General features: G+C 41.0%; 1 protein-coding gene across 6 annotated transcripts in view; it reads left to right on the plus strand.

Moving 5' to 3' along the window:
* Positions 1-18,995, plus strand: part of MAPKAP1 (MAPK associated protein 1) — a 253,138-nt gene that overhangs the window by 139,283 nt on the left and 94,860 nt on the right. For all 6 annotated transcript variants that reach the window (XM_066256207.1, XM_066256208.1, XM_066256209.1 and 3 more), the window contains 2 exons: positions 984-1,160; positions 13,626-13,735. In XM_066256207.1, coding sequence (XP_066112304.1) covers positions 984-1,160; positions 13,626-13,735 — 287 coding nt within the window. The remainder of the gene's footprint in view (positions 1-983; positions 1,161-13,625; positions 13,736-18,995) is intronic.

The following is an 18,995-nucleotide window of genomic DNA, read 5'->3' on the forward strand; positions in this document are numbered from 1 at the left end:
ATATAGATCAAACAACCAATTAAACAATTAGCATACACTTTGCAAATAATTAATTTAAGCATCAATCATATAATTAAAACCCCAAATTTAAGCTGCAGAATTTAGAATTCCAGCACTTTGTGAACTGTGAGTTTTCTGCTTCTGAATACTAGATTGGCAGTTTCAACATTCAGCTTTTTGAGCAGGGTATCTAAAGTATTTTAAGTTGATTTCAGTTTTAAATTGTCTTTATGTTGATATAGTTTCCCACCCTTTTCCAGCAAATTGACTTCTTCCCCAAAAGATAAGGAGCTGTGTGTTGACTCCAAACTAGGTGAGGTTAGAATCTGGGATTACTGACTAGACATTCTAGGGAAGTGAGAAAAGTCCATAGTAGTTGATCAGGAATAATCAGGTCATTTGCTTTAGTTTGTTAAGTATCCTTGGTGTTTGGGATCAGATCCTGCCAAATGAGGCTGATTTTCTTCAGGGAAAGGAAAAATGTATTGATTGTCTTTGTTACCTTGTGTACTTCTCCTGAGCTAGAGCAGATACTATCCTAATCCTGACCATAAATCAAAGTCCACTGATTCTCCCCTAAATAATTTTTTCTCCTTTATAGTTTTGTATATCTCTTTTATGACATAGCTAATATAGTGCTTACTTTTCCCCTCTGCTGTATTTAGTAAGCTTCCTTTAAGGGATGATACTAAATTTCATCTTTGATTTAAGGGGTTTTCTGTCTTATCTCTAACAGGTGCTCAGTAAATATTTGTCGGAGGAATAGAGTAGTATAAAGGCTCTTGTTTCACATTGTTTCCCCCTTCTCTTTTCACTGCCATGTGTTTTCTCCTTATCAATAAAGTCGGGTGTGGGGATCTAACTGGACTGCAGGCTTTGGGGTAAAGAACAGCAGTGTCCCAAGTTTGCTTGCATCAGGGCCTCTGGCAGCTGTGTTCCTTTCTTACCTTAATGTTCACTCATCTTTTTGGTTTTCCTTTCAGTGACAATGTCAGTGCCTACTGCCTGCATATTGCTGAGGATGACGGGGAGGTTGACACAGATTTCCCCCCCTTGGATTCCAACGAGCCCATTCATAAGTTTGGCTTCAGTACTTTGGCCCTGGTTGAAAAGTATTCATCTCCTGGTCTGACATCCAAAGAGTCACTCTTTGTTCGAATGTGAGTATTGACTCTGTTGCTTATCTTAGTATCTCAGCTCTGCATTCTGGATAATTTTGGATTTGAGTTTGGTTTTGTTCATCAGATGAATATTTGGTATCTGGAGAGTCCACATGTTAATGATTACTTCCAGAGAGGTGTTGGGGACAACATTCTCATGGTATTTCATGCCTCTGCACCTGCGTTAAAGATAGACTGCTTTGTAGTAGCAAACTGAACAGGGCTTTGGACATACTGGGTCACTTTGGAGTATGTGAAGCAAATATTCTCTTCAGGGAATCCAAACTAAATGGAAATGTGCATCACAGCCATTTTGCTCTTGTGACTTAATATACTTTTTGTCTCTGACTTTGTTCAGCTCCTATTTAATTTTTTCTCTCCATTGCCTTCCTTTAGCTAGAGCAGAGGTTTTTAACCCTGCTCTGCCTTAGGCAGTCTGCTAAAACACATAAAACCCTTCCAGATACGTGTTTGGAAATGCAGAAAATGAAATTCACAGGACAACAAAGGAATCTGTTTTATTTAAAGTTGTAAATCATTAAACAAATCCGTGATTGGGTAATATGTACGGCTTTATTAATACAGTGAATAATAAGACCCAGTGGCAGGTCCAATGTAAGTCCTGAAATTTGATTTCAAAGGCATGATTGAATGTAAGTGCTGTTGGAGACAGCACCAACTGGAATGTGCCGTCATCACGTCTGTGATCTCTGTTCATGACGAGTCACCAGTACTGCTAATACTACTGTGATTTGTTGACTGAAATTCAAGGGAGTGCTAATTATCAGATTAGTGAAAATAAAAATATGATTTTTACCCATTCAAGTCTACAGAGTGTCTGAGTGTTACCCACAGGTCCTCATTGTTAGGGGAAATCTGCAGTGTTCTCTCACAGTGCAAGGTTCTCTAACCAAGGTGGCGACAGTCCTCCAGCCATCTCCGGGGACAGTAGTGATCCCTTTGGCACCCCCTGCTGTCAGGAACCAGCAAATTCACTATCCAGAAGATTGCTTTGAGGACTTTCCCACCTGTCTTTTTAAATTTATTGCCTTTGTTTCAGATTTTTACCAAAAATAGGATTATGCTACCTATGGTATATGAGTATTTTGGGTCTTTCTACCCTTGAGCAAAACATGAATACATGAGTGGCTAGGGGTGAGTCTTTAAGCTTTTATAATTGCTATTTGATTTCTACCATGAAGTCATGTCTGGTGTGTATAATAGCAAATGTGTTTCTTCTTTTTACTTTTCAGAGATACTAACACAACTTTAAAGAATATTTAAAGTAGTTTAAAAGCTATCTAGTGATTCCTCCATCTTAAAATAGCTACTTTCATTTTTGTACAATTATACAGTTTCAATTCTGGCATATATATACAGTGTATGTTATTTTTACTTAACATTATATTATAAATATTTCAATATCTGTTCTTAATTCCTATACCCTACATTTATTATGGGCCAAGGATCTGGATGGAAACAACCCCTGTGCTCATGGAGCTTATACTCTAGTGTGGAGACAGTTGTCAAACACATCATTCAAATATTATGAGCACAGAAAAATGTACAGTACAAGGGAGGGCTGTCGTAGAATGTTTAGATTGTTTTCTTGTTTTGCTTTTAATAAGAGATTCTATGGTAGTCTTTGTCTATCTTCATTTTATTTGTTGATTAACTTGTTTAGGATAATTTTCTGTTAGTAGGATTATTGGTCAGAGTATAAACATTTTCAAACTCTCTTTGTATCGACATGTAGTCTTCTGAAAGGTGTACCAATTTACTGTGCTACCAATTGAATTCACAGAGCCCTCTTTTCAGACTGAGCATCACAAGGTGTTATTAGAAGATTTTTCTTGTTACTTTAAAAAAATGTATATAGTGCTATTTCAGTATTTTCCACTTGCATTTGTATTACCTATTGATAAGTGATTACATAAAAGAATTGTTCTCGTTAGAGCATAATTTTGCACATAAATGTTAGCAAATGACCATAGCAGTCTTTTAAACTGAAAGTCCTTTTTAAAACAATAGCTTTTATATCAGTGATTTTCAATAGAGTGGGATTGGAATGGAATGGTTATACCTTCCTGGGAGAAGTGTCCCAGAGATGTCATTTGGGCTTTACTAAGTCTATTAGTGACTTTAAATCACTGCTGGAACACACAACCCCCAAATCTCACTAATTTAATCCCACAGGTTGGCAATCTTTTCTATATGAAGGACCAGGTAAATTTTAGGTGCCTTACAGTCTCTGTAACTCAGCTTTGCCATAATAACATGAAAGTAGCCATAAACAATACATAAATAAATGGCCATGGGCCTTATTTGTCCATCCTGGCTTAGTCTAGTAAATGTGTTTCTTGTTGATATCTGTCTGTTGAGAGGTAGGTGGCACTCCTGGGTATTTCTTCCCTAAGTGGTGACTCAGGGTTCCTCCAGCTGTGTATAGATGAGAAACATGGAAGGCTGAGGGTAGACTACATCTCTCTCTGTGGCTATCACTGGTATATGTCACTGTGCCTACAGTTTGACTCCTGAACAATGCAGGGATTAGGGGTGCTGACCCCTCCCCTGTGCAATGAAAAATCTGCATATAATTTTGACCCTCCTAAAACTTAATTGCTGATAGCCTACTGTTGATCAAAAGCCTTACTAATAACGTAAACTGGCCATTGACACATCTTTTGTATGGTATGTGTAGTATACACTGTATTCTTATAATAAAGCAAGCTAGAGAAAAGAAAACATAAGAGAAAATACATTTATAGTACTGTATATACTTTTTGAAGGAAAAAACCCTGCGTATAAATTGACCCTGCTGTTCAAAACTGTGCTATTCAAGGGTTAACTCTATATCAGTATATATACAATTTTGGTTTTCAGTGAAAATTTTATGTGTGTGTGTGTATATATATGATTTCTATTGAGCTAAAAGCAAAATTTTAAAATTCTGAATGTTAAGAGAGCCTGTGAATTCCTCTATTAACTCTGGAGCACCTCAGGTAGGAAATGCTGCTACAAGGAAATTAGCTCAGACCCTGGTGTGTAGGAAGTATTACGTAGGTACATTTTTTGTTTCTTCTGTCAGAGATTTATCAGTTTAAATAATTCACATTAAGGTGTATTAGAATTTGACCTTTTTTTTTTTTTTTTTTGAGAGACAAGAAGGGAGAGAGATGAGAAGCATCAACTTATAGTTGTGTCACTTTAGTTGTTCATTGACTGTGTCTCATACATGCCTTGACCGCAGGGCTCCAGCCAAGCCAGTGACCCCTTGCTCAAGCCAGTGACCTTGGGCTTCAAGCCAGCGACCGTGGGGTCATGTCAATAATTCCATACTCAAGCCAACAACCCCGCACTCAAGCTGGTGAGCTTGCACTCAGCTGGATGAGCCCATGTTCAAGCCCATGACCTCGGGGTTTTAACCTGAGACCTCAGCATCCGAGGTTGACACTCTATCCACTGTACCACTGCCTGGTCAGACTAACTTTTCTTTATTATTACATAGTTAATTCATGTCTATTATAGGAGAATTTAGACATAGAGCTGTTTCTTCATATAAAATTTAAAACTTCTCTTTGATCATGTAAAGACTTTTTATATTATATAATTATTTACATTTAAAGAGAGGTGCTAGTTAATTTAAATAAATTCCTAGTTGGAAAAATGTTCTGTGGAGGAATGTGGAGCTGGATGCCTTTTGATGGTCTTTCTGAGTCAGGGCTAGATGGACCTTCCCCTCCTGAGCCCTTGGACCCAGGAGACCCCTGAAAATAGAGCTGTTTGGGAAAGGAGAATGGATTACTCTAACTACATGCAAATTGGGAGTCCACTAATGAAACCTGCCTCCTTTACCAGATCAATAAGTGGATTCTAAGATATCCTTTGTTCTTGATTGATTTTGGACAATGCAAATGTGTATACAAACAGGAGTCTTTGAATTGCTGCTTGCTAGCTACTCTGAACTTTAAGGGAAGAAAAGTCAAAACCAATAAAATGGACAGAATACCCCTAAATCAGAAAGTCAGTAGGAGCAATTCAACTGCCCTCCTATATATGTTTTACTTAAAATGTTTAATATATCAGGTGGACATGGGAAAGGAACTGTTCCAACCAAGACTGCAGAGCAGATAGAATCCAGTTAGGATTTTGCTGTTTGGGAAAGGGGCTGCTGGGCATACAGACAGTGGACAGTCTTGTACCAGAAGATGGGCTGCCTTGGGCAGTGTGACCCAGAGGACTCCAGAAACTGCCTTGGCTTCTCTTGCTTTGTAGAAGGTGAAAGTGTAAGTGCTTCTTAAAGAAGCATGCCCTCGATTCATTGCTCTTTCCTGTATGAAGGCTTTTCAAAAGGGTTGGTAGTTTTACTATGCCTTCATGACTATATCTCCACAGTATACCCCAAATGACCAGACCTTTATGAAAGGATATCATTAGTTTGAAGCCTCTCCTACTCTTGTGTTATATTGCCTTGTGGTCTGGAGAGGACGAAGAAGAAGAGGAGGAGGAGGAGGAGGAGGAGGAGGAGGAGGAGGAAGGGGAAGGGAAAAGGGAAGAGAAAGGGGAGGAGGGAGAGGAAAAGGAGGAGGGGGAAGGAAGGGGGAGGAAAAAGAAAACGAGCATTTTTGCACACTAATACAGTTTAGTGTCCCTAGTAGCTATTATTTCATTTATTTCTTATAAGCAACTCATTTTTTAACACACAAACAGAGGGTCCCTAATTTATGATGGTTCTGCTTAAGGATTTTTGACTTTGTATTTTTCTGAAGTTGGAAATGGGGAGGCAGTCAGACAGACTCCCACATGTGCCCAACCAGGATCCACCCGGCATGCCCACCAGGGGGCGATGCTCTGCCCATCTGGGGCATGTTCTGTTGCAACCAGGGCCATTCTAGAGCCTGAGGCAGAGGCCATGGAGCCATCCTCAGCGCCCGGGCCAACTTTGCTCCAGTGGAGCCTCGGCTGCAGGAGGGGAAGAGAGAGACAGAGAGGAAGGAGAGGGGGAGGGGTGGAGAAGCAGATGGGCATTTCTCCTGTGTGCCTTGGCTGGGAATCGAACCCGGGACTCCTGCACACCAGGCCAATGCTCTACCACTGAGCCAACCGGCCAGGGCGATTTTTTTTTAATTTTTATTTTTTTTTATTTTTTTACAGGGACAGAGAGAGAGTCAGATAGAGGGATAGATAGGGACAGACAGACAGGAACGGAGAGAGATAAGAAGCATCAATCATCAGTTTTTCATTGCGACACCGTAGTTATTCATTGATTACTTTCTCATATGTGCCATGACCGTGGGCCTTCAGCAGACTGAGTAACCCCCCGCTCGAGCCAGTGACCTTGGGTCCATGCTAGTGAGCTTTTTACTCAAGCCAGATGAGCCCGCACTCAAGCTGGCAACCCCGGGGTCTCGAACCTGGGTCCTCTGCATCCCAGTCCGATGCCCTATCCACTGCACTACCACCTGGTCAGGCTAGGGCGATTTTTGACTTTTTGATGGTGTAAAAGCAGTACACATTCAGCAGAATCTGTACTTCAAAAGGCTGGTAATAGGCAGTGTGGTACGCTCTCATGATACTGGGCAGCGGCAGCAAGCCTCAGCTCCCAGTTGGGCACACAGTCATGAGGGCAAACAACCGATACTTTACAGTGGCCTGTGTTGCCTGCGTGTTTGCTTTTTGTTTTTTAATATTGTGTTCTGAGCACGTTTAAGGTGGGCTGAGTTCTGATGTTCAGTAGGTTAGGTGTATTAAAAGCATTTTTGACTTAAGATGTTTTCAACTTGCAAGAGGTATATAGGGATGTAACCTCATCATAGGCAAGGAGCAGCTGTAGAAGCTGCAGGTCACAGGCAGTTAGTTACTTACCCAGGGTCGTCCAGTTTGATAAGGGGCACAGCTAAAATAGCACAAGGGATAAAAAAGAGAAGATGCATGTGTTCATTGTAACCGGGCCTGACAACATGGGTATTAATTTTCCTAGTTATTTATTATTTGCTCATGTCTTAGAGGACCAACTGTGTGTTGTTTCTTTTCATTCTGTTATATTAGCAAACATTTTCATTGTCCAGATTGTCTTCGTATATGGAAATGTAACATATGCAGCCTGTTTAATTTTGTATTTGTAAATCTGACTTGATTCCCTTTTTGGCAACAGCTACTGTCTAGAGGAAAGAAAAGATTTTTCTTTGTCTCTTTAAAGTGGCATAAATATTGGAGCAAGTAATAAAAATAGAAAGCATTAATTACATACTTCTAAGAATTTAAAGGCCAGACAAGCTAAATGTGTATGTTTTGCTCACTGGAATGTCTGCTGAAAATGTGCCAGGATTCACTTTGTTCCTCCAGTAAAAGCCCACATTTTAGATCGTTATCAACTTACTTTGGTGTCCAAAAATTAGACCAGTTGCTATATATCTTAAAGTTGAGGACTCTCATTTCTGACACTAATGTGATTTGTTTCATGATCTACCCTCTTTGGCCACGTTTAGTTACTATGTCTCATTTTGATTTCCTCTGTTCTCCCCTCAGCTTATGTTGGAGTCTGTCAGCTGCTGCTATGTACATGTCAGGCTAGTGACTTGTAATGTTTATTAATACAATGTCAGTCTTGCTGTTGAAAAAACTGTGATGCTTCTCAGAAGGTTGCGATAGAACGAAGCATTTGATTTCCAGATCCTGTCTGCACTGCATGGTGAATACTTTCTCAGATGTTATGCAGTTCACTGACCTGACAGTTATGGAACCCCGCCTGGGACCCCATTTCAGCAGGACATATTTGAACAGAAACAGTTTGCAAAACTTTACACACTTAAACTCCTGCCAAGGCAAACTGTTAGCCACTTGAGTTTGTTATAAATACCCAGTGGCAGTGGTTGGAAGTAGCCCACGGTGTGTTTTATATTCTGAATTGAATGTGAATGTCTTTGCGGTTATATAGAGTAGTAAATAATTGAGTTTGATTAGGGAGAGGGACCTCATTATCCCCCACCTGTGCCCAGCTGGAAGGGGAGGGTCGAAATGAAGCCATTAGCTGTCTCTCTTACTGGCATCTCAAAGAGCTCAAATACATCTGTGTCTTATTTTCTTTTCTGGCACAATCAGTCGAGCAGGCTAAGCAGGCATGACCGGATTTGGCAAGTCCCAAGGACTCTGGCAAAGATACACAAGGAGAAGGCAGAGGGCAGTCATTTTGGCTTCTCACTGCCCATTAGTCTAGCATGTTATGTTTTTGGAAAATGTCTGTTTTGAAAAAGAGTACTTTATCCAATGTCAAACATCGCATACTCATACAATATGCTTTGATCTTTTAAAAAAAAATTGTCAGTGCAAGGGGAAACAAAACGTGGCATTCACACTAGTGTAAACTCTCTTTCTGGAGAATGTAATCCCCGAGGGGCTCGCTCTAAAGCAGGCATGCAACGGTTATTGCACGGCTTTCTCTTGCTCATATATTTTCATTTTGTACCTTGAAGTGCTAGGGAATGAACATGCATAGAATTGGAACCAGGACAGGTTGGGAACTAGAGGAGTGTGTCTTCATCATTGTTATGAACTGGTCAGGACTGGAGAATGGAGTGCTATTCTTGGCAGTCTTTCCCCACTTCTACAAACCAACACTGGCCCATAAAACCATAACATTCTCCAAGGGCTTTTAAAAAGGGACCTAGTAAGTTATTTGGTTAGTACAGAGTTGCGCCATTTGTAATCAAACTGAATTTGTTACAGGGAAGTTGAACTTCTCTCTAGATTGGTCAGTGATTCCAAACTGGAGGATGTGCTCTCTGGAAGTTTCTTTTTCCCTTGAGTCCTTAAAACTCCCTTCTGGCCTATAAAGAGGTTTCAAACTCAAGCTCTGGAGTTAGCCAAGAGGGCAGAGCTAGGCCTCCAAAGCAGGCTGTTGTATAGCTTACTGTGCTTCACTGCCTCCTGCTATAACCACCATCTTTCTGAGACACGGCAGAGCTAAATGATGACTATTGAGACATCTTCACTAAGAAGCTTCTCTGACCCCCCGACCTCTTTCCACCGGGGTCAGAGCCCATCTTTTGGCTCTGACTGACTGTCGTCTTTGTGCTTTTTTCTATAATTCTTTGTTTGCTTTTTCTTTCCCACTGCACTGTGCTACTTGGGTTGGGGACCATATGTTGATTTCTGAATCCAAAATAGATGATTGACCACAGGTAAATTTCCTAATGCCTCCAGCCTAGTTTCTATAAAGTATATATAACAATAGTACCTATTTTAGGATCAAATTAGTTAATACAGGTTTTTTAAGTGTGATATAGCACCTGGCACATAGTAAGTGTTCAAAATATAGTAGCTACTGTTATTATTGTTATAATTGTTAAATTATATCTTGTAGTTTTCAGATCAAAAAGCTATCAGTTTCGTTGAATTTCTCTGCAACACCACCATGATTTTTGACTTCCCTCGGCCCCATCCAAAGCCAATGAGTTAAGCTGAGTAGCTGTTTGTCTTGTTTACCCTCTTAGAAAGGAAACCCTTGAAAATGGAGCCTAGAGTGCTCTCATTTGAGTTCAGGTGGGTAGGGGAAGCTTTGATGCCTGGGCCAGAGGGTGCTTGCTGACAGTGCCCTGAATGTTGCTGCCATGCCCAAGTAGATGACACATTTAATGGCCCTGTGTTACCAATTAAAAGCTGTGAAGGTTCAGATTCATTCTCCCAAATAAGTAGTCTCTGCTGAGGGACCAGGGGAGAGGGGATGAATGGGTCCTCTTCTCTTGGAGTGGTGGCTTGGGACAAGGCAAACATAAGAGAACTACCATGTATTAACTCCCCTTATTGTTTGCCAGCCTTAGTGCCAGCTGCTTGGCATCCCCCTGGCAGTTCTGGAGGGAAGTGCCCTCCTCATTTCGTGGATGCAGCTGCGGTTCCCACATGTTAAGGCAACATTTTGGTTCGCCGTGGAACCAGGATTTGAACCAAAGGGTGTTTCACTCCCAGCCCGTGTGTTTTTTTCTCCATATGCTGCCTTCCCACTTGGGTTCTGGCTCCAGCTCTTGCCTGTAAGCAGAATCCAAGCTTTTTAGACGAAGCCCTGTGCCCCTACTTGCCCTTGGTGCCCCACCGCTTCTAGTTTACTACTTAGGAGAGAAATGCTTGTTGTGCTGGGTGAATGCTGGTGTAAACACTTCCCTCTGGTAGCCGAGTGGCTTTGCACTGGGACAGAGCTGAGTTCCTCAAATGAGTCATGTCTCTTTAAAATGCCCATACCTTTTTTAGATGGGACTTGACAGGACCTTCCTGGGAACGGAGGCCCTCCTGGCAGAGTTTGGTCAGCTCCCTGGAGCGGCACTTGGTCTTCAACCAGCACAGGCAGCCCTGGAGCTGTGGCAGGGCAGCTGCTTCGCTCAGCCCCCAGGGTGCCCCGTACTGGCAGAAGGCAGGCCATCCACCCAAAAGGGGAGCAGAAGGAGAAGCAGTTTCTGTGTCGAGACTCTGCATTTGTAGCCCATCTGTCTGTTCCTCCATCCAGTGGGCCGTGTGAGGGCTAGTCACCGCCAGCACAGGCACGGCGACCCCAGAATGCAGTGCCACAAGGCAGGGAGCGGGACCAGCCCCTCCCCACCTGCCGCCAGCATTCCCCTAGGTTATGGTCTCCCCTTCTCAGACCCAGTGCTCGGTACTAAATAAAAGCAGCTTTTTTTAAAGATGTATTTCAATAGACTTTTTAGAAAGCCTATAAAAAATCCTGGATTATGAAGAAATGAGGCATAAAACTCCAAATGTTTGGAAGTCAGGCTGAAAATCATGGTAGCAAGTCTCCATATCCATTTATTAAATGGGAACGTAACTTAACAGTTACACCTAGATGGATTCTGAGAACCACTTCCATCCTGTATGTTGTGCTTTAGAAACATTTTGCCCCCTTAAGTGCTGTAGACTTGGAACAAGATCCAAAGTTGGTGTTGGTCTGGAGGGAGAGGAGCGAGTGGAGCGCGAGACTGACCTGGGGAGACTTCCATTAGGTCTGGTTGCGTGCGCAGCGCTTGGGTCACAACCTCGCTCTCCGTGTAATGTGCATGTTTTTACCGGAATGGAGCCCCAGAGTGAGATAGCGCACACCCGGGCAGGCACATTCGAGCGCCGCGCGCGCCCCTTCCCGCGCCGTTGTTTTCATTTTCCTCCCGTGAACCTTGCTACCCTGGCTTCAGCACGGAGGCTGTAAAGGAAGATGGAGAGCCGAGTTACCTCAGAATGATCACTATCGTTAACATTCACGGGTGGTTCACTTATCATTCCTGACTGCACAGACATGGCAGCCGCTCGGAAGCGTCCGCAGGTGTAGCATGGTGATACATATTACATTGTGCCACAATGGATTTATGTATTCTGTAACAAAAGAAAAGTGTAATGAAAAAATACAGAAGGTAATCCTTTATTCCTCCACCACACAATTTATCAGTAATGCCTGTGGATGATAAGTGCCAGGGATTTCCTCTGCTTGCTTTAACCTTGTCACCCAGGCACGTTTTGGTGAAATGACAGAAAAATACAGACTAGGGATTTTCCTCTGTTCAAAATCTTCTGAAAGGACACTTTTAATTTGTGGACATTAGTCCAAACATAAGGCTTCCTTTTGCGCTTTTAGTTTGCCTATGCAGAAAAAGATAAACATATAGGGTTGAAATAATGCTATCAGCCAGCAGCAGATTAGGAGAGAATGTAAGCAATTTATACGCAGACTCAAGTCTAAACTAGTTCAGATGGAACCCAGGTAGGTGGAAGTTGGTGAGATCTAGCCCAGTGCTAGTGTGTGAGTACCCGAGAACTTGTGTTCCCTTTTAGGCCCTACTCATCCATTGCCCAACATATTGTCACAGATGGAGCGCACACTGACTTCTGAGGGGAAAGCACGTCTGAGCGCGGATGATTGGCATTTGTTCCAAACACGCGCTGGCCGAGCGCCAGAGCAAATACCCCCAAGTTTATAAATGCACAAGGCACTTTACATTTCAGTACTCTTGCCAAAGTATCACTTACTGCATCGCTCCCTAAATATAGTTTTTAAAAAAGAGCTATTTCTTATTTTGCTTTGATCAGTAAAATAAACTTTTAAAGATTGTTCTGGGATGGGGTCCAGCTTCTGAGGTAAAGAATGGCCAGGGCTCAGGCATGATTCAGTAACAGAGTGTTCAGTAAAATTAGCTTGACAGTTCTCAGGCCTGCTGCTCGATAGCGAGAACTTGACCAAGTTAAAATGGATGATCGTGCTGGCTAGACCAGCGTCGGCTTTTGCTTTTTAACAAATGGAATGTCAAGGATTAAACAGCAAGCTGTGTGGAGAGGAGGGGGTCTGGCGATATCTCTGCATTAGGGAAGCAGATTGGGTCCTTGGTTTGGAGACCAGCCCCCAGCGCCTGCAGCAAGCCAGCCACCTGGTTGGGTCCAAGCTAGGTTTAAGGCCCCTTCCCAGCCTGTCCTACCATTGGGGAGCTTTTCCATGGCTTTGCTTGGGGCTTGGCTTTTCTTTCAGATTTCTTGTCAATATGAAGTTCTGCCATGTTTTTTGGCCATGTTCCCCTTTGAGATTCTTGTGGGGATATAAAATGGGAATGTGACCAAATTCCTTGTGGCAATTCCCATGTTCCATTGTTAGAAACTTGGGTCCCATTTGTTACATGAGCTGGTTGGAACTGGCCCGTTTTGTTCCAGTGCCCAAGCATGGGGAGTAGTATTAGTGATACTTGCTATTGCAATTACCAGTCTTAGTGAAATCACGCCTCACCAGCGATGAGCTTCTGTTTTAGGGTATCTAGGTGAAACCACTACCCCCCCTTAAGTTTAATTGACTAGAAGATTACAAGTAATGTTAATAATTTTGTTTGTAGTTATTTATGCTTCAGCTAATATTTGTTTAACCTTTTAGGACTAAGTAGATTAAAACATTTCCACTGAAGTATATATATGTTATATATTTTTAAAAATATATACAAATAAGGTATTTCTTTTACTGGTCAATTAGGAAGAGCCTTTTCCTTATTCTAAATTGCTTTGGACTGTCATGTGCCCCCCACACCCCTGATGCCCACAAACACACACAACATGACATTTTTCCTCTAGGGCTCCATGAGCTTTAATATGACGGTAGTATCTGCCTGCAGTGACATCTACTGACATAAGCCAAGTTTATCATTTGTCAATCCTTGCTGCAGGATTTGGCTTGGGAGCTGGTGCTAGTGACCCACACAGACCAATTAGATTCAATTTGAGGTAAATTAGAAAAACCTTGCAATAACTCTGACCTCTCTTTCACTTGGAATTGTTCATACTAGAATGCTTTCCTTTCTCTGTCTCTTATTAGAAGTAGGTTTATTTAACCTATTTTTAAATAATTGGCACTTTGATGTACACTTACTGAAATGTTCTTAAACACAGTGAAGGCTGCAATAACATCCCTCTGGTTGAATGTTGGTATAATTTAATATTTGTCTTCTCCTACAGAAATGCTGCTCATGGATTCTCCCTCATTCAGGTGGACAACACAAAGGTCACCATGAAAGAAATCTTGCTAAAGGCAGTAAAGCGAAGAAAAGGGTCCCAGAAAATTTCAGGTATGCTAATAAATTATACCCTGGTGATAGAAGCTTAACCCTTAGTTAAAAGTGGTTGGTGTGTGCATGCATGCATGTGCATGAATGAATACGGGTGTGTGATGTCGGGCTTCTAGATGTTTCAGATATTCCTGCTGGAAAGCTTAGTTAACAGGTCTGCAGTAAAAAAAAAAAGTGATTTTTAAGTTACCCATGGGCCTAAGGAAGGGACTGAGTCAGTGGCATATGTGAGAAGGATGTGTTCATATCAATTATAGAAGCTTTGTCATTAATAATTTGTGATAGATCAAGACAAAGCTACTTGAGCTATTAGCTGATACAAAGCTATCTTGAAAACTGAATCAATCCTAAATTTGAAGTATTGCTTTTAATTTCATGTTGTCTCATAATTTTCAATGGGGGGAACTTTTAAAAAACATTTTTATTGAATTTATTGAGATAACATTATTTAATAAATTGATACAGGTTTCAGGTGTACAGTTCTCTGACACATCATCTGTATGTTGTATTGTGTGTTCACTACCCAAGGCCAAGTCTCCGTCCGTCACTGTTAACCCTTTACCCTCTTCCACCTCCCCGCCCCATCTTCCTCGGTCATCACCGCTGTAGTCTATGTCTGTGAGGTGGGGGTTTTCCTCCTAATCCCCCAAGGGGGGAAGATTTTCATTGTTAGTGTTTGGGGTAGGAAATAAAAGAAAAAATTTTTAGTTTACCAAATGAGGGCAACTGTAAAACAATTTTTTTAATCACTTGATTCACAGAAATACCAGTTAATCTCTAGTTTCTCATTCCCCAACTTTATATAGAAAATAAACTTATGGTATTACTTGTGATATATAAAGGATATGAGAAAAAAGATGTTACCAATATTGAGAAATAATTATTTTGAAAAATAGCTCAAAGACCACAGACAACTTTAATATCAATTAACCTGTATCTGAATGTGTTGGATATCTTAGCTTTGTAAATAAATTAGACTTCTTGAACACCTTTGGCTTCATCTTTTGGAAAGGAAAAAAACAACAACATTGTTCTGATTGAAGAAAGTAGTTTTGTGTTCTTTTTAAAAAGGGGAGGCATATAATCTGTTCCAGATTTAATTAGCTATCTTCAGATAAAAGCTGAAGTTTTAATAAAAGTTAGAAGAGATAACACAGTGAAGGACACGGATGAGCTGTCTCAAGGCCATATTCCAGGGGAGCGATAAGAGCTGTAAAAAATGGCAGAGGAGAGCAATTGAATGGAGCAATGAAAATCTGATTCTCATAAAAAAGAGAGAGAGAGAGAGATGCTGGTAGGGGCGGTTGTAGATGAGACCTGCTAGCGTCTGCAAGCAATTTGGACGCTTGCCAGGAGTCATTGTTCACCCTCGGCTGTGGCGGCTCCGTCCAGATGTGCCAACTGCACGTTTCGGCTTTTGCCAGCTGACTGCGCCGTTTGATAACCAGCTCTCTGGATGCCCATCACTGGCCGCAGAGATAGAATTAAATGATGATGATCTTCCCACAAGTTGGGAGAGGAAACAATGCATATAAATCTTGATTTCATCTCAGCATGAGAAGTCTTTATCCATCATCACTCATAATGAACAAGTCGTTAGCTGGGATGAATGGTGTTCTGGTTTTTCCAAACACCTCTTTTGTTCATTTTTTGGGTGACTTTTATCTATTGCATGGGGGTCAAACCTTTTTGCATTTAGGGGATGATTGAAGAGGCATGCCTTCTCCTTCTTAGGGAAAAGTAGCTATTTTGTGGAATTCTAGGTGCCAATCTAATAGCATTTAAACAGCTTCAGATATTTAAAGATATTTAATAAACATTCGTCTTCTTTTAGGGTCCTTATTTTTTCTCTTGTTTCTAAAAAATGTGTTTTTTGATAGGTGTATTTCTAAGATAGCATTATTCTGACTTGTCTGAGAGGTGGTAGAACTAACTTTTTATTCTGCTGTCACAGATTTTTTTAGACCATGAAACCTTCATGAACTTCCTGGGATACTGATGAACCAGTGTCATTCCCTCTGTCCCTAGCCATCTCTGTCCCACTGGATACCTATTTATCTATGTCCGTCCCTAGCAACCACTTTTATCAAACACACATTTATTTGTGTTCACCTTCATATGCACATCCCTGCTATTTCCATCAGGGTCTTTGCCATATCCTTGGCAAAGAGTTCGGACTCGTTATCCGAAGAACAGTGATCTGCATTATTTATTCCTTTTCATACTAGAGAAGTTGATTGAGATTGATGCATTTACATAAATTACTATCCCATTTTCTTCATCCAAAAGCTTTTTAGAACTAGAAGCCCTTTCTGTTGCTTTATTAAGTCTGTTCTCATGAAATAAAAGAATCTTCAGTTTGGCAAAGATGTTTATTTCAGGTTAGCTTGGTCAAGGCAGGGTATTTTTGAACTTTGTATTGTGGAGTGAACCTGTTTGGGAGGGTGATTAATGAAAAGAGGAAAATCCTCTTGTCATAGAGGCAAACACAGTAGCTATGAAATCCTTATTACTTACCCATTATGACACATGAGCTTAGTCACGAACTAGGTGGCAGGTGATACCAGGTTAAAGACACTCATCCAGTACTTCCTAAGTCTCTCAGTCTTTGTAAGAAGGCAGTCTGGGCACCCCTACACCAGGGACACAATGAGATGGCTCAGCCCTCTCTTTGGACACCTTTCACCTGTTTGAGTTCAGAAAAGCACTGGTCTCTGCTATTTTTCGAACTTCAATGAGAGGGGAGAAATACCACTTGAGATTACACATGTGCCATGTAGAATTGAGAGTTCTCACACTATTTGTTCATTAGAGGTTAGTTGTATTTTAACAAGATTTCAGAAAGCCTTTGATAGGCTAACAGTGAACTTCTGTTGCTTACCCACAAATCTTTAACTTCCCTCATCTTTTTTCCAGACTGACAACTCTCCACTTAATAATAATAAATTGAGAACTACTTTGTTATTAAATCAAGATGTAGGCCTCATGACTGCCCTAATGTTTAAATACTCTATTGCTCTTTCTTCTGGCACTCCCCAATTTTCATATGTAAGAAATCAGAAGGTGGTATTTGAGCAAAAGAAGTCTTCTTTGTTCTGGTAAATAGCTTTGTCAGTGGAAACCCTTGCTTTTTTGGGGTAGATTATCATTATAAACACTTGTAGCTGCTCTAAGACTCCAACTTGTATTATTTGTAATTATTTCATCAAGTCATAACTATTTATGAACACTGCAGGGTTTTTTCTATTAATATTCATGTCCTGAACTATAGTTGTAAGCTTTTCACAGTGCGTTCCAATCTGTTCTCTGCTAAGGCCCGTTTTTTTAAGCCCATTTTTAAATGTCTTTCTTAAAGTTTCTCTCCAGCTTTTCATTTTATTACTGACCTACTTGACATTTGCAATCTACCTGTACTTGCAGAGAATCAGTCCCCACTGTTTAAGAAAAATATAAATGGAGACTCTGGTTTTTAGAAGAATTAGCTGAATGAAATCTCTTTACTAATTTTAACAGTTGGGTGAGTGTTTTTGATATAATGAAAAGTAGCCATGATTTAGCCAGTAAAATATACTGACCTTTTATTTAGTAGGTAAAGGGTTTAGTTCATCAAGTCCTCCTTTTGGCAAGTTCATCCTCACAATCAGTGACCTTCTGAGCTTTTTAGTATTTTGTTGTTGTTTAAAAATGTTTTTACCAGCCCTTACCAGTCTGCTGAAGCTGTTGGGTATGACAGTGACACTGGAGAACCTGAAGCAGATCCTTTTTTTTTTTTTTTTAAGATTTTATTTATTTATTATAGAGAAGGGGTGGGGGAGGAGCAGGAAGCATCAACTCCCATATGTGCCTTGACCAGGCAAGCCCAGGGTTTTTTTTTTCTTGAACTGGCAACCTCAGTATTTCCAGGTTGACGCTTTATCCACTGCGCCACCACAAGTCAGGCTGAAGCAGATCCTTTTAATTTTTTTATTTTTTTAGTTAGAGTAGGGTAATACAAGGCAGACTCCTGCATGCATCCTGACTGGGATCCACCCATCAACCCCCGTCTGGGGCCATGTTCACAACGGAGCTATTTTTAGTGCCTGAGGCTCTATGGAACCATCCTCAGTGCCTGGGGCCAATGTTCTCAAATCAACCAAGCCATCATTGTGGAAGAGGGAGAGAGAAAGAGAGAGGGAGGGGAGGAGAAGTAGATGGCTACTTCTGTGTGCTCTGACCAGGTATCAAACCCAGGACTTCCCTGTGTTGGGTTTGACTATGTACCATTGAGCCAACTGGTCAGGGCATCTGATGTCAATTCTAACATTGATACAAATATACTATGTAGGTGTCTCTTGATCTACCAAAGAGAAAAGGCTTCAAAGTGGGATTTTTCAGATCAGAACCATTTTCTACGCTGCTTTATTTCAGTATTTGTTGTCATCATGAAATGGAGGTGCTTTTCTTTATCATCTGCTGAAAAGTTGAACCGGAAGTTCATTTACTTTTTCTTACACCCATTCATTCTTGCCTTCATCTGCTGATCCTTTTGAAAAGTTCTCACAATGTTGTTAATAAGACTTACAATATTAATTCCTATTTTCCCTTACAAAATTCCACCTAGAATTTGAAACATGAATATTATCTTTGTCAAGTGGACTTCCTCTTACCATCTCTATTAATAGTCATAGACCACTTTATTGCTTGCTAACTCACTAATGAATGTCACTAGTGAGGACTTCTCAAACATTTATTCCCTAAAATACTAGGAGCAGAGGGCTTGTATACATCTACCACAGGATGTTGGGTTCTGATTCGAGGGACAGACAGCCAGCTAATGATGACATTATTGGATTCTGAAGTTTTATCTTCAAAATTCTTGTAACATGGGCATGTGGATCCGAAATGCGTCTGTACGTTCATTCATCATGTGCTCTCGTGTGCCAGACCTGTGCTGGGTGCAGGGGTACAGTGGTGAGGCAAATCTACAAGGCCTTGCTGAGGGGGACCTTGCATTCGAGAATGAGAGTAATGATAAGGAGCTGAGAGAGAGATTAATATGGGGGGCTCATGGTATAGTTTAGGATGGTCAGGAAACTCCTCCCTGAGAAATTGACATTTAAGTTAGGAAGAGCTGGGGAGGAGCAGTGACTGTTAAAGCTGACTACACTTTAATATAAAAAGAACATTTCTGTGTTGGCCAGATAGCTTGGTTGGTTATTGTCCTGATATGCAAAGGTTGCAGGTTCAATCCCTGGTCAGGGCACATACAGGAACAGATTGA

This window comes from Saccopteryx bilineata, chromosome 2, assembly GCF_036850765.1.
Source record: "Saccopteryx bilineata isolate mSacBil1 chromosome 2, mSacBil1_pri_phased_curated, whole genome shotgun sequence".
In the NCBI taxonomy this organism is placed as follows: Eukaryota; Metazoa; Chordata; class Mammalia; order Chiroptera; family Emballonuridae; genus Saccopteryx; species Saccopteryx bilineata.